The 23,410-nt window shown below is 40.4% G+C and overlaps 2 protein-coding genes across 4 annotated transcripts in view; one reads left to right on the top strand and one right to left on the bottom strand.

Moving 5' to 3' along the window:
• ELK3 (ETS transcription factor ELK3) overlaps nt 1-18,709 on the top strand; it is a 58,888-nt gene extending 40,179 nt beyond the window's left edge. The window contains exons 4-5 of the mRNA XM_048502343.1: nt 6,898-7,020; nt 14,888-18,709. Of these exons, the coding sequence (XP_048358300.1) occupies nt 6,898-7,020; nt 14,888-14,986 (222 nt within the window). The 3' untranslated portion in view covers nt 14,987-18,709. The remainder of the gene's footprint in view (nt 1-6,897; nt 7,021-14,887) is intronic.
• A 554-nt stretch (nt 18,710-19,263) lies between these two features.
• CDK17 (cyclin dependent kinase 17) overlaps nt 19,264-23,410 on the bottom strand; it is a 119,583-nt gene continuing 115,436 nt past the window's right edge. For all 3 annotated transcript variants that reach the window (XM_048502341.1, XM_048502340.1, XM_048502342.1), the window contains exons 15-17: nt 23,309-23,399; nt 21,792-21,869; nt 19,264-21,423 (exon numbers count right to left, since the gene is read on the bottom strand). In XM_048502341.1, the coding sequence (XP_048358298.1) occupies nt 21,386-21,423; nt 21,792-21,869; nt 23,309-23,399 (207 nt within the window). In that variant the 3' untranslated portion in view covers nt 19,264-21,385. The remainder of the gene's footprint in view (nt 21,424-21,791; nt 21,870-23,308; nt 23,400-23,410) is intronic.

The following is a 23,410-nucleotide window of genomic DNA, read 5'->3' as shown; positions in this document are numbered from 1 at the left end:
AGGAAACACAGCTGGGGCAGCCACTAACCCCCTTTATTAAAGCTTCCTTCAGGGTATCCAGAAACACAAGGAGCCTGTCAGTCAAGTCATTGCCATGTACACTGCTTGATTCTTGGCTAATTTTTTTCTAGTGTCACATGTTGTGCCTATTTGCAAGAAGATCTCATTCAGACTATCTCGATATCAGCAACCTTGAAGATTTGTAAAATATTTGCCATACAGGTTTTTTTTTTGTCTACAGGCCCATTGAATACTCTTTATTTTAAATGACTTTTAGCTGTTTAGGGTTCAACAAGAGGTAACTGAAATTAGGGTCCATTACTGAAGAAATCTAGTGGTCACATATTTTGTTTACGTGAGAAGACTTGCATTTGATTTAATGTTTATGACTTTCTTGCTAATTTATTTGTTATTAATAATGTAAAGATAAAACAGGGAGTTCAAAAACAATTTAAAAATGAGCGATTGAAAAATGAAATAAATATGGGTGACATTTGTTTTCATGTGTTTGTGAATGGTTATGTTTCACCCACTTGGTCACTGCCAAGACAGCCTGTATTTTTTGGTGGTGACAGAAAAATCTAATCTCAGGTGAACAGGAATACACACAATTTGCTGTAGTCATTTGAAACTCATCATCAACCCAGAGCTTACTTCAAGAAATTGAAGAAGGTTTTGTTGCCTGGATGGTTCCATGACAGCATCATGGCACTGGATCTCCACCATAACCCATCAGTGGTGATAAAATTGCACCAGGGTTATTTGCCCTGTGTGGTCTCCTGTTTACTATTGAATCACTCACGCAGTTTAAATGGTTTTCTTTGGGTAGAAGAAGTTAGTGGCATTGTTGATTAAGAGCTGTTGAAATGAATGGCAATTGTCCAAGATGACTAGTGGAAACTGCATTAATAATTTGCTAAGGTGGTGACTTGCCACTTTCAGCTGTCTGCTGGAAATGTAAACATGCATTTCTCCATTACAAATATATTGTAATATTAACATATTTTAAATGTATCTGAAAAATGCTCTGCCCTGGATGGCCCAGGCTAACCTAATTCACGTGATCTCACAAGCTAAGCAGGGTCACCCTGGTTAGTAATAGGGGATGGGACACCATTTGTTGTGCCAAAGAAGGCAATGGCAAGCTAGCTCTGTTAGTCTCTTGCCTTGAAAAACTTATAGGGTAGCAATAAGTCAGCTGCAACATGATAGCATGTTACACACATGCATCTGAGCAATTGTAATTTTTAAAATATTCATAATGGGAGAAGTGTAATGTGGAATACTCTACTTGTAAGTTATGAATGCAGAAATATAGTTTAACCTGTCCGTAAGGAGCTGATAGTCCATAAGGAGCAGATAACAGCCAGGGATAAAGATGAAGACCAACAAAACCATCCAGCATTTTTGTCCAAATGGAAAATAGGACTAGTTAGCAAGTACAAGCCGTACAAAGCTGATAGGCAGCCCAGTTCTAAAAGAACCATATCGAAGTTTTGCTGCAGTCTAATACACAGTATAACCATTACTTCCAACCTAGGCTGAGGTATAGTTTCAAGTCATAAGTTCAACCACAGTCTTGGTTAAGGTTGCCAACTTTTAACTGGCCCCTTACCATGCCCCTTAGCCTCTATGTTACCTGCAGCAGTTAGCAGCTGGGGATGTGTGTTGTGAAAACATTACTTGCTCCTTCCTGCCTCTCAAGAATCTGTTAAAAGAAGTGTTAAGAGCAAGCTAGGCTGTTTCATTTCTGACCAGCTAGCAATCTGTCCCCAGTGAAAATGACAAGAGACAGGCTGCTAGCTTAATTATATTTTGAGTTTTGTTGGGACCATGGCCTTTTTCAGACTTAATAGAATTGACCTTTTTAGATCAAATATCTTTGTTTAATCATAAAATGGTTTCACGGTGTTGAGAATAAAAAAGACTGAAGGACAGAGCAAGTGTATCTGCAGCTGTCTCTTTCCCGCTTGATAGGCTTTTAGTTCCTCTGACATCTGACCACAACCTGTGCCTTGCATCTGGTCATGGCAAGAGGCTGGTGTGCTGAAAGATTCAAATTGTACTGGCTAGCACTGGACTCTCTGTATTTAGGTAGATTTTTCAACAATCAGTTATTATTCCTCAAAGTAATTTTTGTTCATATAATAAAGTTTGCCATGGTAAGCCACACACTTTTACACTTCGGTCAGAGTAAACATAAATCTAAACATGAATCTAAATATACTGAGTTTTCTCTTTAAGTTCTATTTTTCTGCTTATTTTCTGCCCCAACAGGTGCCAGTTCCTCCTTGTTTCACTCAGTGACTTATTCAAGGGACCTTGTGTATTCTAATACATACATAGCATATTCTGTACCAAATCAATTTTATAATTATTATTTTATCTTAATAGTGTACTCCTGAGGTTCTTATGTCATAGATTTTTTGAACCACTGCCCATCATGGTAAGATTTAATACCCATCATGGTATAAGAAAGTAGCAAATCCCCGTCTCATTCTGGTTGGATAAAATGGTAGTAGTGGTGGAAAGTGCCATCAGCATCGACTTATAGGAACCCTGTAGGGTTTGCAAGGCAAGCAACATTCAGAAATGGTTTGCAATTCATTGCCTGTCTTTGCGTAGAGACCCTGGTGGTCTCTCATCCAAATACTAACCAGGGTTGACTCTCTTAGCTTCCAACACCTGACAAGATCAAGCTAGTTAAGGCCATCAAGCTAAGCATAGGTGTTCCTCCCATTGGGCAAAGTGGGGAGTTGCCCAGGGCGCCCCTTTGTGGTGGGCGCCAAAAATGCAGGTTCGTTTGTGGGATTTTTTGTATTTTCAGTGTTTTTTTTCATTTTTGGCTTGCAGGGGGCGCATTTTTAGGATAGCAGCATCAAAATTTCAGAGATTTTTCAGGAGACTCTCCTGATGATATCACCCAGGTTTGGCGAGGTTTGGTTTAGGGAGTCCAAAGTTATGGACTACCAAAGGGAGTGCCCCATCCCCCATTGTTTTCAATGGGAGTGAATAGGATATGGGGACTACACCTTTGAGGGTCCATAACTTTGGACTCCCTAAACCAAACTTCACCAAACCTGGGTGGTATCATCAATAGGGGCTCACGAAGATACTCTGAAATTTTGGTGCTGCTATCTTAATAATTGCATCCCTGACAACAGGCACCCCCTAAATTTCCCCAGATTCTCCTTTTAAATCCACTCCCTTCCTGCCAATGCTTGTTTTCTTCCTTTCTTTTATTCTCTCAGTGCCTAATAAAGGTTGTTGTTGTTGTTATTATTAAATCCACCCCCTTCGGCATGGATTTAAAGGGAGAATCTGAGGTCCCCAGTTTTAACATTGAAAGGGATGCTGTTTCAGGGTGGGGGAGAATCCACCCCAAAATAGCATCACTTTCAATGTTGTTTAAACTTGGGACCCCAGATTCTCCCTTTAAGGTAGAGTTAAAAGGAGAATCTGGGCTCAATAGTTTAAACACCATTGAAAATGATTCTGTTTGGGGGTGGATTCCAGCATCACTTGTTTAACCTAGGAAGCCCAGATTCTCCTCTTAAATCCACCTTAAAGGGAGAATCTGGGGTCCCCAGTTTAGATAACATTGAAAGTGATGCTGTTTCCCCCAATTGCGGGGACTGGATACAACACCATAAAATGTTTTCATAGCAGTAATAAAACATTTTGAAAGCATTTTGAAATTATTTTTTAAAAAAATTCTGCTGTGTGGCATGGCCCATTGCTGTGTTCAGATTTGTGAATTGGGGCATGTTCTATAATGTGATGGTGACTTTGAAATGACCTGGTGGAAAAAATCATTGTTTGGCCATGGTGGGGGAGGGTGGCTGCCCATGGGTGGGGGGCATCAAACTCAGGTTTTGCCCAGGGCTCCAGTTTGCCTAGGTATACCACTGAAGTTAAGTCAAGTCAGTTGGATAAATACCAGCTTCTAACACAGGGATGTGTGTTCAGGCCATACAAAGCAGATGTAAAATCACCTCCAGGTTACTTTACCCTGTCAAAAGTAACTTGAGAACTAGAACCTGAGAGAATGATTAGCTGTCACACACATTTGTAGCAAGACTGCAGAACTGTAGATGAACATGGTGAGGAAAGCTCTTTCATTCCATACTTGCCTGATATCAGCATAATCAGTCATTGAAGAAATATTTTCTTCACACAGATCTCACTGCAACTGCACAATTACTTATGACCTTGTATGAAGCCTCTTGGGGAAGGGTGGTCTATAAGCCCAATAAATAAATAAATAGATAGATAGATAGATAGATAGATAGATAGATAGATAGATAGATAGATAGATAGATAGATAGATAGATAGATAGATAGATAAAATAAAGGAACTTGAAACTCTGAGTCTTACACAGGAAAAGCTAAATGCTCTGTAATGTTGTAAAAATTAACATTTGATGGGAGCAGTGGCATACCATCAGTGGGGACATGGGGTATCTCATGTCTCTGGGCGCACACCATTTTGTCACATGGGGGGAGCCAGGCACCGACCGGCGGCTCCCCCCATGTCAGGGCGCCGCCCCCACTTCTATCTGAGGTTGCGCCTTCTCATGGCCTCCAATGGGGGGGTGGCCCGACACCAGCGGGGCCTGGGCCAGGAGCGCCCAGCAGGCTCCCGGCCAGGACTGGCTGCTGCCACTACCCCAGCTCTATTGGCAGCTGCAAGCAGGCACGACTTCTAATAGAGGTAAGGGAGGCAGTAGCAGCCAGTACTGGGCTGGGAGCTTGCTGTTGGTAAGGCCTTGTTTTCACACCCTCCCACCTCTATTCGAGGCCGTGGGGGAGGGCGCAAAAACAAGGCCTTGTCCCCAGGTGCCATTTTATGCCCATATGACTCTGGATGGAAAAGTCTGGATTCTGATGAGTTCTGTGGTGTTCTTTCTCTAAGGATTGAAATGTTAATAAGTGAGACTTGGTTCAGTTCATTCTAAATCTGTGTTTGGTTTAGAGAATGCAGTCTGTTCAACTAAACAGCTCAGGTAACTCGCTGATTAGAGCTGAGTTTTGATGATGTCAAAAGACATGAGGTAGCACAGTGAGTCCCCAAACAGTGATCAACTGGCTGTATGACACTAAAAAAGGAAATAGTTATTTTGGGAACAAAAGCTTAAGAGTTTGTGGTTCTTTTAAAAATAAATGACCTGACAGTTGCTTTCTGAGCTGTGGCTGCTTGCTAAAGAACTTTCAGCTTTGTTTATGAGTCATTCCATTGAAAATAGCAGTCAGCACAGAAAAGCCATGCAAGACTAGTTAGATAAACTGAGGGTGCGATCCAGTGCATCCTTGAGTGTGAGGAAGTTCCACTGCCTCTATAGTGGGGCTTATTAAATAAATTTTGCGTAGCGGTTGTGCTGCATGACTGCAATGCTGTGCACACCTGCTTGGAAGTCCCACTGACCCCAGTGAGATTTATATCTTACATATGATCAAGTCTCTGGCTGTATAAAATATGCCAACTGCTCAGACTCTTCTTCAGAGTTTAAATGAGAGGGTTGTTTCTAGCATAAAATGTAATATAGGACTTATTTGCCTTCACATGATAACTTAAGTGTAAGATTTGGGGACCTTTACACTTCTTCTCTCTCAGCAGCCTCCCCAGATGCTTATAGTGAGGCAGCTTTGGGACCGGGAAGGACTGTAGGTACAATCGTTAAGGGTCCAGATTCTCCTCCTGCCTGGCATTTCAAATAAATGAACAGAGCTATCATGGCTAGAACAAGACTTTGTCTCTGAGACTGGAAAATCATTGCCAGTCGTAATGCACAGCACAAATCATTGCCAGTCGTAATGCACAGCACAAATCATTGCCAGTCGTAATGCACAGCACTGGGCTCATCTTGCCAATCTTACGAATAGGAAGGGACAAAGGTACCTTTCTTTGTTCCCATATTTTATTAGTGTTAATGGTTTTGGGCCACCCATTTCCACCACTGCTATCAACTACTTATTTTTGTTACGTTTATAATGTTGAAAAAATGAATACATTATGCTGATGTGTGTCCCAATATTGGGGCTTGGTGATATGTTCATGGGGAAAGGAAAAGATCAGTGCAACGATCTAAAAAGGCCTTCAAATATCCGTGGCCATGGAAAAGAGCAGCATCACCACCCCTACTGTGTTTTAGAAAACCAAGGACTTTCCTTCTCTTTTATTGCACCTAAATTGGGATATTTGGGGTCTCAGGTTGACTCACATCTTCTGTCCATTTGGTGAAGCTGTCTAAAAGTGCATTCTTTATGATCTCAGGTTATATATCCTATGCATACTTCTAGGATCACCTCTACCAACGTCTGGCAAAAAGGAGCCAGAATCGTGACCCAAGAGCAAATATGGAATAGGTCTTAATTGTTTTCAATGTCCTGTTTAGTCTGGAAGAGACAGACTTTTTGAGCCCCCAAATATTTCATATTCCAGATTTTTAACCTTTGAGATGGCTGCAGAATATATTTCTGTCACTCTTCTTGATACATTACCCCTTACCAACATGTTGCAATGGTAGAGAGGTGCATTAGACTGGACTAGAGCCACCAGGGGATTCACTTGGAAATAATGATATGATTTGTTGACTAGTTGAAGCACCTTGAGTAATTGTTTGGTTATGAAAGAAAGTTTTCAAATGTTTTTAATTAAGAAGTGATTATATTAATCTTCAATCAAAGTCCCATTTAAAATGTTTTGTAATCCAGTTCTGAAGTTAGGGGGGGGGATCAGTTTCTGAGTGCCGGAGTGTTAAAACTACAGTACTAAGAAAGTTAAGATGAAACCAGAAGAGGGAGCCTTCTGCATATCATTCCACATGGTAATATATATTGAGATATGACTAAAGTGAAGAATGGATGAAGACACATTTAATGGGACTTTTCTTGCAGACCCCAAATGGATTGCTGCTGACTCCAAGTCCACTGCTATCCAGCATTCACTTCTGGAGCAGCCTCAGTCCTGTCGCTCCTTTGAGTCCTGCCAGGCTGCAAGGACCAAATACTTTATTTCAGGTAGGTAACTGCACTCTCGCAGGTGGTTCTTTCTGGCTTTATCTGAGAAACATACGCCAGGTAACTCTTAGGCTGATTCCGCATGGGCCAAAAATAGCAGTGTGAAAACGGTGTGAAAACGGTGTAAAAGGGTTTATACTGTTTTCACACCGCTTTCACACCGCTGTTTTTGGCCCATGCGGAATCAGCCTTAGATTTTTCAGGGTGGCAGTTTGTACTGTGTTGGAAATCTTAATCTCCAGTTTCATAATTCCATTCTGATGCAACAGGCATGAAAGCGGGTATATTTGATGAGCAGAAGTGATGCTCCTCCATTTATCAGAAAAGAAGAGATTGTCTCACAGTGATAACAGTGAGACAATGAACAAAGGACACAAATTGTACCCAGTGCAGTGATGGACATTCAGTGTTTGCCCCAGAATCCAAGGAAGTCTGGAATCTCTATTACACAGCCCTCAGGATCCTTTCTTTTACCTTTTTGAAGAACAGATGAAGAAGAGTTGTTTTTATGTCCCATTTTTCTCTACTACAAGGACTCTCAAAGCAGCTTTCAATGGCCTTCCCTTTCTCAATTCACAACAGTTACCTTATGAGGTAGGTGGGGCTGAAAGAGTTCTGAGAGACCTGTGACTGGCTCAAGGTGATCCATCAGGCTTCATGCATGGAGTCTGCCATCCTTAACAACAACACCATGTTGTCTTAAGTGGTTCTTCTGTTGGAGGTTCACTTAACTTTAAGGAAAGCTCGTTAGACTTGGAGGAGGACTTTAAACTTTGTTTGCTGGAGTGGCACGATAACTGTCACTCGGCAGATTGTATTTCAAAGCTATCTATAATACAGCTGCAGAAGGACACAAGGAGACTTAACCAACAGTGTGCAAAAGCTGTGTCAAGAGAGTGATGTGAACACATTCCCAGATATTATATGTCCAATAGAAAAAGGACTACAGTAAGCATGGGCTATATGACCTCTCCTGGAATACTGTGTCCAGTTCTGGGTATTGCAAATCAAGAAAGATATTGACAAGCTGGAACAGGTCCAGAGGAGGGTGACCAAAATGGTAAAAAGTCTGAAATCCGTGCCCTACCAGGAGAGGCTTAGGGAGCTGGGTACGCTTAGTTTACAGAAGAAAAGGTTAAGGGGTAACATGATAGCCATGTTTAAATATTTGAAGGGATGTTATGTTGAAGAGGAAGCAAGCATGTTGTCTGCTGCTCCAGATACTAGAACAAGGAATAATGGATTCAAGGTACAGAAAAGAGATTCCACTGAAATATTAGGAAGAACTTCCTGACAGTAAGGGCTGTTTGACAGTGGAATACATGATCTTGGAGTGTGGTGGAGCCTCCTTTTTTGGAGGTTTTTAAACAGTGGCTGAATGGCCACCTGTCAGGAGTGCTTTGATTGTGTATTCCTGCATGGCAGGAGGTTGGACTTGATGGCCCTTGCGGTCTCTTCCAATTCTGTGATTCTGTAAACACACATGAAACTGTCCATTAGTCTATTGAGGTCAGTATTGTCTGTTCTGGCTGGCAGAAGCTCAGGTGGAATATTTCCTCATCATCAGCAAAGTGAGCCTTTATTTTTTTTAAATCTGGGACTTGCTGCATGCAGAGCAGGGGACTCTGTTAACCTACGGTCCCTCTCCAAACGAAGCAGAGATGTTAATGTAGTCACCAGAGGCTGGTGTCTCTGAGTTCACTTGACTGATTCAGGGAAAAAATGTGCTCACTAGCCTAGTTTATGTGTGAGCAGTTCGCTAAACATAATTGGAGCAAGCAAAGAAAAATTAATTGCAGAGGTCCATGGTTTGGATCCCCCAAAATGGGTCCAACTCCATGCTGACATTACCAACAAGTTGTGACAAAGAATAGATGAGTGAACAAACCAAAAAACCCTGTAACATCATGATAATGGGAAGTATGGGTGGGAAGTAGCCACTAGGCAGAATGGCCTGAGCAGCACAGCTAGCCCAGATATATAATGGCCAAATGGACCTGAGAGAAAGCTTCCTTTCTGAGGTCTGATAGGACAGGGCCCTGCAACAACACCTGATTCACCAGCTTGGGGGAGGAGGCACAGGAGAGTCCAAACAGCTTCAGGGGCTTTCCCAGCCTTTGGAACAGTTGTGTTGCCAACCTCCCCAGCCAGCATTCAGCATTGCTGTTTCTCCCATCCCCCATATGTCCACAAACCAGGACCCCAGGTGAGTCTGGAGCTCATGTTTGCAGAGATATTTTGCCATTGGCAGTGGTGTAGTTTTGGACTATCATGCTCCTAAAACACCAAGCATGGTACCAGTGCATGTCCTTGCATTCTTTGTAGGCTTCTCAGCTGCTTATAGCAACCTTCTATAGTAGCAGCACAGTTGCATCTTTTCTTCAAGTATCTAGGTTTGTTTTGTCATGGTTTGCTATTTTTTCTCCCTGCTGAATGAACGCAGTCACCAATTGCAAGAAAAAAACAAATGAAATATAATGGCAAAATAAAATCAAGGGAGAAGCAGCCCAAGATGACAACGTATAATACATGATTGCAAATAAAGTTTGTCCCTATTATACTAAGTATCCATGAAAGCAGTTCCAGTTGCTTGTGGAGAAATGCTGTACTATAATACTCCTTAAATGAATATGTTCACCAAAGTGGAGAGGAAGGGAGAATGAGTGAACTAGAACTACCCAAGAACTACACCTTTTCCAAAACAAATTCTGTTCACTTGACTTAAATCTGGACCCAGATTTATGTGCCTCAGCAGCAGGTGCCTGAGTCTTTTAAAATGCAAGGAACCCAGTCTTCAATGTGGTACAACTGAACTACTGATGAGTGTATGACCTTCTACATAACAGTCCTAGAGCTCTCTTTCACCTCAAATAAACTCCTTTTTTTAGTGTTTCACAATCTTGCACACTTGATTAGAGATGCCTAGTTAGGATCAGAAGCATCCAAAGACTTGCCCTGGAGTGAGAACCAAATACATCCAGCAAATGTTAGTGATAAATAGAAGTGAAAAGGGAACCTGGACCCGTCACATCAAGGAGCCTTATTTGACTAATGTGTGGTTCGGAGAAAGGTCAAGATGACAAATCTGTTAGTGTAGGAAAAGTGTTCTTCCTAAGAACTGAATAAGAAGTGGCAACAGCAGCTGAACCAACACTCCAAACATTTCACTACAAATAAAGGCTAGGTGAGTACTGATAGTTCTCTTCTAGGGATAGCATTGCACTCTAACTTCAGAGCAGAGCCTTTTGTATTCCAGAAGTATTTGGCAATTAAAAGGCATATGCATATGGTCCAATGAGGAATGGTCAGGAGAGGGGAAATAATCCAACTGAAAAATATCCCCTGGACCTAAATTTTCCTCTGCAGTATATCAATATTCTATAAACAGACCAGTCTATTTTTCCTGCCCCCCTCCCCCACCCAATGTATATGAGTGTCAACTGTTCTTGACAGTCCGTGGGCCCTAAGAATGCTCAGTCCTCCTCATATACCCTTTTTCACCAAAAAAAGACAGTGCTGTTGTGCATTCATCAGCGGAAGCTGAATGTGTTGCTGCCGCATATCAAAGAGGTCCCAATTCTCTGTCAAGATTTAAAACTCATCTCTAAGTGCCAGCTTTGTCAAAACCATTATCCTTTGCAACACTACAGATAGCACTTTGTTAAAAGAGCATTTGTAGTGATCCAGTTGGCTAGCAACATTCCCGCTTTTGTACAATTGTGCCCACCATTTTGTAGGCTCCGTGTTGCTGTGGGAAACAAAATGCCAGCGGTAACTGTACAAAAGCGAAAGTGTTGCTAATAGCCGTCTTTAATCTTCACGGAGAATTGCAAAAGGGGGTGGGGGAGCCAACCACTAGGACTTTGGCGGAACATTCCTCCACAAAAAGGTCCAAGAAGATGTGGTGCAAAGTCACATATCTCCTGTCTCCTTTTGTGGGAAAAGGTATAGTTGTGGATTTCTCTATCCTTAATTTTCCAATTTACAAAATAGAATTTTGTTCTGAATTTCTGGAGTCCGCATAAGTATGAAGGAATCCTGGCCTTGCTGCTAGGCTTTACAAAAATCGAAGTTTTGTTTGCCTGTTATGGGGTGCACAAGTACTTGTAACTCACAAGATGCAGACATCTTCAAGCATTATGGAAGGGGGAGGGGCTGTGAAGCACAATGTGGGCTTACTTTTCATCTCTGAGGAGTCCAAACCCAGATTTTTTTTCTTCCCCATTTCTGTATATATGTGGCTGAGATTCTTTTTTTTTTCAGAACAATGTGCTGGCCACACTTCCTTTCCCCTACAGCGGGAGGATGAGCTACTATGATGAGACAGAAGAGAAGTTTGTGTTTGAGCTGCCACATTATTGTGTTCAGTTGTACACACGAAGGCCTTAGCAGATGCTTTGTGGCAGTTGTTTTGTTGCTTATATCAGCCCTGTTGACAAATAAAAAAGGATGACCTAATTTTTAACATCCAAAGGAATGCATAGTAGAATGGAACTGAACTCTTCCCTACCTTATCCATCTGCTCCATGGCCAGTTGAGCCTAACAGACTCTGTCCCTCATGTCTGAGCCAGGGAAATGAGCTAGAGCGACAGCCCCCAGGGAGGTAAGATGGGGGAAGTTGTTGCAAAGAGATGAGAGGGAGTTGAAGCTCCCTTGCACTTTTAGAAGGCACAGGAGCACGCTTTCTCTTTCTGGTCAGTTTCACTCTTCCTGCTTGGCTGTCTTGATATGCCCCCCAAACTCACCTCCTTTTCCCCCATGGAAAGAAAGATCCTCTCCCTTCCATAGACTGTAGGGAATACTTTTTTAAAAGTTCCTTAATAGTGACATATCTCAATCTCTGTAAGATTTGCCTGTGTCTTGATATTCCGTGTTCCCTTCATTGTGTGTGTGTGGGAATTTGATTTTTATGAGTTTGGGGGATAGTTATTTATTTTGATTATGATGGGCACTATTGCAGAGCAACCCCTGCTGGCATGCTTCATTATTTGTGCCCTGTTAGAGACATGTACAAGACTTAAAATTAAGTACCAGTCACTTGAAAGCAGTTGGCTGGATGAGTGAGCGATTGACCTTTCTGTTTGCCTGCATTTGTTGACAGGAAAACTTTTTAAAATGAGTGTGTATCACCAAATGTCCAAGTATTGGGATGAATCTTTGACTGTAGGGCATTTTTCCACAGGGGACATTTCTCCTCTGCTAGCAGTATATCAATATAGCGCATGTAGAACAAAAAAGATGTTACCAATGATGGCAGTACCCTCATTCAAAAATCTGGAATTTTAAAGGCACATCAGCAAAAAAATAAATTGATGTGGCTACTGCAAAAATGTGGAGGAAGGGAAGACCTGCAGAACCCCTGCGCTCAATGTGGATTTTCATGCAAGTAGATCACCTGCTAAAAAAAGTTGTATGTCCAGAAAACTCATTTAAATGTATTAAAATGCTGATTTATCAAGATCGAGTATAGGAAAAAAGGGACAAGAAGTTATATGACCCTGTAAACCAGAGGTTCATTCTTGGCTTCCACAAAATGGACCTTCTCCTGCTCACTCCTGGAGGGTTGGAAAGTGACAAAAACAATTAAAGCAAGACGAAGTCTACTAGACTTCCTGTGAAAGCCCTATTACAAAGAGCTGTTACAGAGGTTTATTTTAGATAAATTATTTTGGTGCATAAGATCTTTGACTGATGAAATCAATTTTGTCCAAGTAGCCATACAGGTAAAGCAACTTCCATTTCCCAGCACCAAAAAGAGACAGTTCCTCATTAGTCAGCTCATTTCAATGGTGCAGGTTGACTGGGAGAGCTGCTTATGGAATGTAATTAACTAACTCTGGATTTGAGAGCTTGAATCATATTTAGGGCAATGAGAGATGTGTTCATAGCTGCCGTTTACCCTGCAAGAAAGGTCTGCATGATGGCAAGGGGGCACAACCGGCAACTGGTGTTCTCTGCAAACCAAGCATTTATATAATAATTTGTTTACTTGGCTTACTTGCACCAAACAACTTCAGGAAAACCCCTGAACCTTTCAAGTTAGAGAGTATATAACCACATGACAAAGAGAATTTAAATCATGGCAGAACAAGACAGGGCAAGTGGAGAAATCAGCAAACAAGCTGTGTTGTGTCAGAAGATGCCTTCTTAGCTAATGAAGGCATGTTGCATAATAGGCATATATGTTAAAGCTGTTCCTATAGACCAGGGATTGTTTGTTGTTTTCTGGTACCTATCCCCAAGGAATCACTATTCCTACTTGGATGTAGGAAAATATTTTTGATGGTGCTTTTAAAATGTGGTGTTAGTGTGATTTGCATTCCTTTTAGTTTTAGCCCTGGCTATTCATTGTTTAGGACATAGATCCCTACATTCAAAAATTTCTATCTGTAGTAATATCAAAGGACTGCCCATGTACACAAGCCCATGTAAAACAGCTTGCTGTTTTATAGGCCTATGTAAAAACAAAACTGACAAAAGTTAAATTGACAGTATATTCATGTGTTGATGCTGGACCACTCTCCCCCCACAATAGTTTCCCTTTACTGATTACACAGTGAGTGAAAGTTGGGCTCTGGATTTTGGACGGCACCATCAGCTAGCAGTATCTCTTTCTTCATTTGAAGCATTTTTAAAGATATCACAGCAAGCTGTACATGGCCAGTAAGACCTTCCTACACTCTCACCTCTTTGGGGTGGTGGGGATGAAAAGTGAAGCGATAGCTAGAAGTGGCTGTTCAAGCTGACGGTAGTCTCACACACACACACACACTGCCCTCTTTTTATTCAGAAAATGGTTTTCACCAATGACATTCCAGCTTGATAGTTATATCAGGCTGCTGCTGCAAACACCAGAAAGAGACTTGTGACACTGTGACAACTATAGAGCACTTGCACTTTCCCCCATGTGTGGTTTGTGTATGTTATAAGTTTGGTTGGCCAATGGGAATAGTGTATTCTGCTATTCTATAGTTTATCACATTGCCCATATACTATATTGCAGCACTGTAATGACTCACCAATGCATTTACCAATTTTAAAACTGCGTGTCATGGAAGTGATTGTTACGGCACGATTTTTTTTTTAAAAAGGCACAACTTTTAAGAGCCATTTTATATGCTACATAAAATGGGATGGTAGAGTGACAGCTGGAAAAATGCCTTAATTTGACCAATGTTTGTCAAAATACAGAGTGATCTTGTTTACATGAAACATTTCATAAATCTTGTTTGAATTTACTATTTAAGTTTTTGGATATTTTTGTGCTGCTTTGCTACACAATAGGGACATGAAGCAGCTTACAAAGTGAAACAAATATTTATAAAATCAGTTTACAAAACACAAACACCCCCGCTACAAACTTCCAGCAGGAGAGAAACCAAGAGAATATACCAAACTGATGGTGATGGTTCCATTGACACTGTGCACACACCAGACCTCATGCTATGGCCTAAGAGCCTTTGTTTCCTGTCTCTGACCACACCCAAGCTTTAAATTACCTGCTTTAGGGGAGGAACAAATGCACAGTCCAGCTCTTACTCAGCTGGCTTTTATGTTCCCAGTTCCCTCCCTCCAAGTATCTTAGTTTCCAAATGAAGGTACTCTAATTAATTCTTTGAAGATTAGATAGCTTTGTATAACAAACATGTCTCAATTGCAGTATTCATAGCTTTGGCAAAGTGCTTTTTAGATTATTTTTGTGACACACTGTGCACCCTTCCTTTTGCAAAACTCCAATCAGTTAATTTTTGTTAAGAGGAAATATTTGTGAAATCATTACCCAAAGAAGGCTAAGTTAAAGCTAAATCTATGCAGTGCATAATGTGCTTCTTAGACAATCAGAATTTCCCTTTGTTCCTCTTCCAGTTTCCAACTCTGCTGAATGGTCACATCCCAGTTCCAATTCCCAGCTTGGATGGGGCTTCTTCGCCAGTGCTTCTTTCTCCAAATGCTCATAAATCCTGATGTCTCAGCAATCTAAGGACTCACTAACAAACTGGATTTAACACCACCATTCTGATGGATTTCAATTTTTTCTGGTTACAGAGGACATAATGAAAACCCTTTTACTTTGGTTTGCACTTTTCATTACATGGATCTACTATATTGTGCATATTTAGCATTTTTAAACAGTGTTTTTTCTATAAGAATCTGTTGTGCATTAAATTGAGTTATAATTTTTATATCCTAGCTCTAAGTGTTGAACACTGTTAATGAAGTACTTTCTTAATAGAGCAAAAACAGTTATCTAAAGGATGTGAACCTTTTTAATCTTGTATTTCTGCATATTATGCGTTGTGCTTTTGTAACTATAACCGGCTGTGCCTTCTTTTGCATAATGTTATATAAATGATTTTTTATATTTTCCAGTATTAAGAGAAAGGTTGAAAAAGGAACCAAGTATTGGACAGCCCCCCTCACCTGCTAGTATTTCATTATTTTCCCTTCAGTTATCCCCCTGTATGGTGCAGTGTATTCATGTAACTTTGAATTAAGCGCTTTCTAACTGTATAAAGAAGCATAAGGAGAGCCTTAAATATTTACAGTCTTTAAAATGAGATGATGTAACCTTGCTCAGTACCACTCTTATATTAATCATATTGTCATAAAAGTTGTTTAACTTTAATTTCCCCGAATATGTCTTGCACTTTACAGATTCCCCCCTCCCCCCCATGATTTTGTAGTCAGGGATGAACAGCTAGTGGCTCTAGTTTTGTTTAGCCAAAGCTGTTTTTTTTAAAAACTTAGACAGTATTAAGAAAATGTTTTTCCTCTGTGCTTGCAAGACACAAGGATCATAGCCATGATGTGAACATGTCAGTAACCAGAAAGCAGAGACTGCTCAACCTAGACTGTTTTCAGAAATAATTCTTCCCTGTAAAAATTGAACATTGTAATTTAGCAATACCAGGATTTGGGGGCACCCAGTGGTGGGATTCAGCAGGTTTGCACCTGCTGAAGCGGTTGTTAAAATGGTGCTTGTAAACAACCAGTTGTTAAATGATTTGAAACCCACCACTGGAACTGGCTGTTAAATTATTTCAATCCCACCACTGGTTAGAACACTGAAGGCAGTGGGAAAGAGCTTGTGACACAATTAATGGGTGGCATGAAGGAAATTGAGCAGTGGTTCAGCATGTGTGCCAAACAACAGCTCACTGGATGCTATATGCAGAGCTCCTTTGTTGCACCCCCAAAAGCAGTGATGTAACAGTTTGAAAGGCAGGGTCCTGCAGAGGGGATCCCTTCTTTGGAGCAGCAAAATTAGAGGGATCTTCCTTGTCCACAAACCCTGTAAGGACCCTACTCACAAAGCATCTTTTAGGACTTGTCATTGTGGAGGTATTATTTTCATCAATGGCAATTATACCCTGTGTGCCTTGACCCGCAAACCACTGATACTGCATTCTGAAACTTCTAAGGAAGCCTTCATCCTTTTATCTTCTGCAAAAACAAAACAGCCTTCTAGGCAACATATGCAGTATGTCTGACCAAGTACAATCCCTATGCCATCCCATGACAATGTCTGTTCACTTTAATGTGGAAGATATAATACGTACACAGCTAGGCTAACTACAGACAATACACAGTTTAAATTAAGTATCTTAACTCTTGCCTATTTGTCATATTTCCAAAGTTCATTTGAGAAACCTTGTAGGACTGCAGTTAAATATTGTAATCTCTACTCCTTTTGTGTCTGTTCGAGTTATCTAGCCTTTGAATTCTCAGGATTGTGAAACTGAATCCTGTTTTTAGAAAAAATATGAAAGATCTGATAAAAGCTATCTTCCTTAATTGTTCTGAAGTGAAATTCCAAATTTAATTTCCAATAGTATGCTTTCCCATCAGCTGGGCATTGCAAGTGACCAAATCATTCTAATCCTGGAAGGCAAAACAAGCATCCAGCCAGAGGCGTGGTAGAGGAAAATGGTGCCCAGGGCAAATGGCGCACACTTACTTGACCTGGTGGCGGTCCCGGTTAGCCTGGTGGGGTTCCCGGATGCGGCCTTTGCTGGGCCTGGCAGGGCAGTGCAGGGCTGAGAGGCACCCTGCAGCAGCCTCACTAGGCTACTCCAGGCCCAGGGGGAAAAGGGTGATTTTCTGCCCCCTATGTGACTGAATGGGGGGCCCATTCAGCATTTGTCCCCACTCAGTACTGTGGTAGCTACGCCACTGCATCCAGTTAGTATATGCTTGAATTCTGGACGATGGAGGAGCATGCTAAAAGAACTAGCATATCCTGAAGCATTGATGATTAAGGACCAAATGTAATTTCTGTGCTATTCTATAAAACAAGACTGACTTAAAATGAGTAAAGCCACTGAAACTACAGCTAGGAAATGTGTGAGAGGGACACGATGGTCAATTTCTTGTCCAAGTGCGTTTTTAGCAAATTGAGGACATGCTGGGCAACAGAATTGTTTCCATCTGTTAAAATAAAGAAAATAAATCCAGAATATATCCATTATTGTGCGGCAATGGAAATTTTTATACTAGACAATTCGAAAATACAATAATGGCCAATCTGAGCTAACTCACACAAATTGAATACCAAGGACAGTATGTTAACATTGGGAAACTACAATATTAAACTTTCTTTTGTACAAAAATATAAATTCTGTAGGAAGATTTTGGAGAGGCATATGTTACACATGCTATTATGTTGACAGTGAACTTCCCCTTTGCGTATTTTAATCAATGTAAAATATATTAATACATTATTAATACATTCATTATAGTAATAGTTCCATTAATGTAACTGTGAACTTAAATTCCTTCCAATTTCTACTGAACAAGATGAATTAAATCTTCTGGGCTGTGTTTCATATTTCCATTCTCAAGGGTCACTTAATTTTTTCACAAAATTTGCACTGAAGTAAAGGCAACAACAGCAGCCCTGAGGCTAGCTTGCAGAAACATCTCTGGGATTCCTTTCTCCCTTTGAAAACAGCAGAAATGAGTCTAACACACTTATCATTTCATGATATCATGAGTACAGTTCAAAGTTTTTCAGGACTAAAGAATGAATGTTATGAAATAAGGAACATACTTAAAAGTGATCTTACCTCTGATAGCTTTTCCTCAAACACCAGAAGACACGCTAGTCCTACTGTCCTTAACGAATGTCTGGTATCATCTCTAGTGCCCCAAAATACCACACCTAATCCATACTCTGTAGATTACCCTCAACAGCTTATGCAACTGAATGCTCCCCTACTGAATTGTATGCATTTAAAAAAATAAATTCAAAAATCCACATAATACTTTTTATTTTTGTCATTGGGTTGGCTCTGATAAAAAAAATATGACATGGATTGTGTTCTGGATTTTCCTTTGAAGCAGAATGACTGTCAACCGATTTCAATAAATCAAGCTACCCAAGCAATGGAACGACTGCCCAAACTCACATTATATGACAGAATTTTTTTAATCGACTGTTAGCAACAGTTTTTTACCAGCATAGTACCTGGTATGATGGACTGAGTAAAGGTATCAACCCAAAATGTGTATTTGCCTACCTATAAATGTCCTCCAAAACTGAGAAGTGTGTTAGTTTTCTTACTTCATTATTTGCATTTGTAAACATTGGAATATCCAAGTTATTTACTTAACCTACCTCACAGGGGTGTTGTGAGGATCAGTGATATTTGTACAATGCTTTAGAAAAAAATTAAAATATTACCTAAGTGGCACGTAGCATTATTATGGCTAAAACTGCCCTAGTTAAATTAGCTTTAAGTGACTGAATGTTTTTACAGTGAAAGCTGAGATTCTTTCTGTCTAGTGTACCATAGCAGTTGTATATGACCCATTTCTCTGAGTACTTTCTGGAACAGGACCACTTTTCCTATTTACTAAAAATCCTACACACATCTTCAAGGAAAGCTTCATTACAATTCAGAATCAAATAATTTGGTCCTTCAGCAACTTAGACAGTCATTAATCATTTTACATAAAGTACCAATCAGATTACGAGACATTTCTAAAACTCTGCTGAAGTACTGAAACTACTAAAATCAAAGTGGACATAGAAACAAAAAAATTCAGTACCACTAGATAAGGGTTAATATAACATGAAGGAAATTTTTTTTGCGAAAATACTACTTGCGATCGATTTCCATTCCTTAAGACCTTTGTTAAACATCATTTATCTTCAAGCAATGTTTGTTTTATATGTTAAAGAGATGGAATACGCTCTGTTATTACTGGTGTAAAATAACAAGACATTTAACAGGCCACACTGAAGGCAAGAGTAGCAGAATACCTTTATTTGGACCAATGTAAATGTGACAAAGTAGTACTGAGCAGCCTTTTGAGGTACCAGGAACTCGAGGCTAGATGTTAAGTTAAAAATAAATAAGGGAAAAGGAAGAGAGCAAGGCATTTCAGGGCATGAATTACAGTGAATTGATTGTTTTGAAATGAAGCCTCTTATTCCCAACCGAAGTGTCTCCCTTGATCCTGGGAACTGCGAGTACAGCAAAAGGCTACAGTTCCTTCAGTTTGGGGCTGGAATGCAGTTCTGCATGTTTGGCAAGCATCTGTTCCAAATGCAGCCACCCTCAGAGCCTGCTGTGCAACCAGATGGGCCACATGTGCAAGCCAGGTTTCTGCACAGAGGCTTTGGTCACCCGATCAAAATGCTGATCTACAATTCAACAGAAGAATGTTTGTCCATCATAAAATATCAAAACGCAATGAAGGATTTCCATATAATATTTATACTTTCAGAAGTACAATATTAATACAGGTCCATCAGTTAGAAACAACAGCAGTTTGTTAGCTCTACAGGGCTCCTTTTAACGTAAAACCAGTTTACAAATGCTGAAAAACAGCAGTGGTCCAAGAAGTCACTGTTGGTTGTGAATTTGTGTCTTTCCAGAAAGTAAAAATGTTCCCAAATTCAATTGGCTAGGATCATGTAATATTAATAAAACATTCCCAAACATGCCACAATCACTACTCACAAATAAAGTTAAAATGAAACATACAATTTGTTTCACTTAATACTGTTAAATAACAATAATAAAAACTACAAGATTTCCTGAACAGAAATGGTAGGACCCCTGAATATTTTACAGTGAACATCTGGAAAATTAAGTTATCTATGACTATTTTTATGATATACCAGCCAAAGATTTACATAACCATTTCAAAATATACCAATAAAGATTTACAGTCTCTTGAAGATGCACTAAACAAATAGGTTCAATAAGGTGAACACAAATGCTTAAAAATACTGTTACTATCACCATAAGGGTACTTATGATACTCACTGAGATGCATAAGCTTAGTAGTAACATGGACTAGCTCCAACAAACAGATAACATCTATAAGTTCTCCCTCTAAGTTCTCATGCTTCAAAGTCTGCAGTACAGAGTGATCTCTTCTCTAGTATGGACTTGTAGTCTTCCAGTGGATTTCCAGTGAATATGTAGTCACAGAACAGCTATCAAAGCACCGCATTAGGATTAGGAGGAGAAAGAACATGACAGGAGTAGGAAGTCTGGCTCCCAAACACTGGTTTTCAGTCAGACATCAAAAAGAATACCAAGTTTCCAAAACAATATAGCAAAGAATGTATAGAATTTTTTAAAAACTATACAGATTAGAAAAAGGAAGGCAACTACATCAGGAGTCACATGCACACATTTCTTCCACAAAAGCCAAGTCAGATCAAATTCATAAGCCAATCTTCACTTAAGAGACATGAAACCCAACAGCATGTAACAAAACAACTACTTCTCACTCATTCAAATCAATCTCTGTACTGTCTTTAAAATGAAGTTTGCAGTTTTCCAGTCATTTGACATCTAATGTAAAATAAGAAATTTAGGGCCACCAATTTAAGAATGTTAAAAGCAATTTACCTATTTAACGGTCAGAAAAAACCATGTTTACATTCCAGGAGACACTGCAGGAAATAAAAGATAAAACCATAGCAAACGTTCATGAAGAGAAACTGATGCATTCACAGATTATATGAAGCCATTGCAACTTCTTCAGGCATTTCAACTGTTGGTTAACTATACAGACAGTAGTTATTTAGCAGCAATGATTCCGCAATAAATAATGCACTGTGTTTCTGAGTCCTGCACAAAAATGGCAGCTACTGTTACATTAACAGCTGTAACCTACTGGCTCTAATGGCAGAGGAGACCTTAAAACCGACTGTACAAAAATTTGTCACACTGTGACAACAAATATAAAAAACATTAACCAGCAGGTCTGAAATAAAAAGACTGCACTGTGAGGAAGTCAGTGTAGACACAGATTTCAAGTCCACCAAGAGAAGAACTGCCTTCAGGCTGGAGTCCCTGATGGAGGTGAGACAGCCTTGGGCTTCAAACTGAGCTGCCTTCCTCAGAAAAGCATGCTTTGTCTTCTGTTCTTCCCATGTCCTAAAAAAGGGGAAACAATGGATTTTGTTAAGGAACATTATAAGATACAGTCCTTGCTTGTGCATGCATCACAACAGACGTGGTAGTGAACTATGCTGGTACAGCATGTGGCACTTGTGTACCAAGCTGACAGAATGTGCCCAGTGACACAGTGTGACACACAGCCAATCCAAGCAACTCAGCTGGATATGTTTTTTTCAGCCTAAGCCCTGGTTTCCCTTCAAGCAGAAATATCACACTTGCAACCTGCTTAAAAAAAATGTTTCAGGAATCTAAGTAATTCCAAGTATACATCACCAGAGGTTAGCCGTTCAACCCATCAACTAGTACAAGCCTGAAAGAAGGGGCAGTCTTAGAAGCTCACATACCTGTCTCTGGATAAGTTGAATTTCGAAAGCCAGGATCTTTCTGCAATTGAATCTCTTTCAGAGTGAATATTGACACACCTGAAACAATACAATGACTGGGTTTGGACTTAAACATTCAGTAAAGCTGTATGAGCAATACCCAAACTAACCCGAACTATGTTTCAACACAGTTTCAACTACCAACTTTCAAAATTTAAATACAAAAATATTCCAACTTCAACATCTCAAATTTACAGCCCTCTCCTTTTAAAAGATGAAAGAAAGACTGCAGTTGATGCTTTCAAATAAATCAATTTCTAAATCTTGGAAGATTTTATGGTTAGAGCAGTAACTATTAACCAGCAACAGTTTAACACCTAAGAACATAAAGAGCATTCTTGGTAATTTATGAGTGGACTAGCAGCAAAGCCCATCGTAGGGGGAGGTGCAATGGGCCCTAGCAAAGGGGAGGGAGCATGAGTTTCTCACTAGGTACTTCTGCCCCTCCGCCACCATCATTTTCAAGTCCTGCTCTGGAATGCCTATTTTTCAACACATGCTTTTAAAAAATCAACTGTTGGTAGAAGAAAGTGTCATCAAGTCTCAGCTGACTTAGGCCGACCCTGTAGGGTTTTCAAGGCAAGAGATGTTCAGAGGTGTTTTGTCATTGCCTGCCTCTGCGTAGTGACCCTGGTATTCCTTGGTAGTTTCCCATCCAAATGCTAACCAGGGCCCACCCTGCCTAGCTTCTGAGGCCTGATAAGATCTGGTGAGCCTGGGACATCTAGGATAAGCCATCAGAACAAAGAAGCTTCCCCTACCCAACCTCCCATTAACATCTGCAATTTATAGTTACATGTTCGTGAGGCTTTCAGTACTACTTAATATTTGCTTTCCAAATTTAACATACCACGAAATTCTATCAACTCATAGAATGGCACATGCCTGACGTCCACTCTCCACTGCATCAGTAAGCTGTGGCTCTGCCCTGGCAGCCTTTCAATTATGCAGCATAGTGGAATGCCTGGTTTTCTGATGACCAAAAAGGCAAGATTATGTCAAATGCCAACCATTCCCAGATGCAGCAAGGCAACTGTGACCTGTAAAGAGTCAGAGCTCTAGCAATAGATGGGTCATATGGCTGCATCGAGAAATGTGTGCTGGTTGGAAAAATGGCAAAAAAGGGGCAGCAGCTGCCAGAGAGGCAAATACAGAGGAAGGAAAATCAGGGAACGCAACCTGCTATGGAACCAGTGACAAATTAAGAAAGAAGAGGGAAAAAAGGAGTATCATCTGCCCCAATCCAGAAGGAAGAAAAGGCCAACTGCCCAAGACTGCTTGCCTGGCCGAAACAGGCAAACAAAAGGGGCCAAATGTAGGAGAAAATTTCCTCCTGGATTCTGGTGATGGTCCCTCCCACCAGACTTGTAGGAACATTTTAGGGTTTAGGAAGAAATCAGAAGGAACACTTCACTCAAGTGAAGCAGGACACTGCCCCATGAACCAATGAATCATGTCTGACACAGGGAAATGCTTACTTTCTGGTACAGAATGTATCCTTGTTCCAAGGCTTCTAAAATACACGTGCTTCATAGCCTCCTCTGCTGAAATTCTTTTCTTTGATTCATACTGTTAAGCCA

Source organism: Sphaerodactylus townsendi, linkage group LG06 (genome assembly GCF_021028975.2).
Source record: "Sphaerodactylus townsendi isolate TG3544 linkage group LG06, MPM_Stown_v2.3, whole genome shotgun sequence".
Taxonomy (NCBI): Eukaryota; Metazoa; Chordata; class Lepidosauria; order Squamata; family Sphaerodactylidae; genus Sphaerodactylus; species Sphaerodactylus townsendi.
Note: the sequence above shows the minus strand (reverse complement) of the source record. Positions and strands in the feature narration are given on the sequence as shown.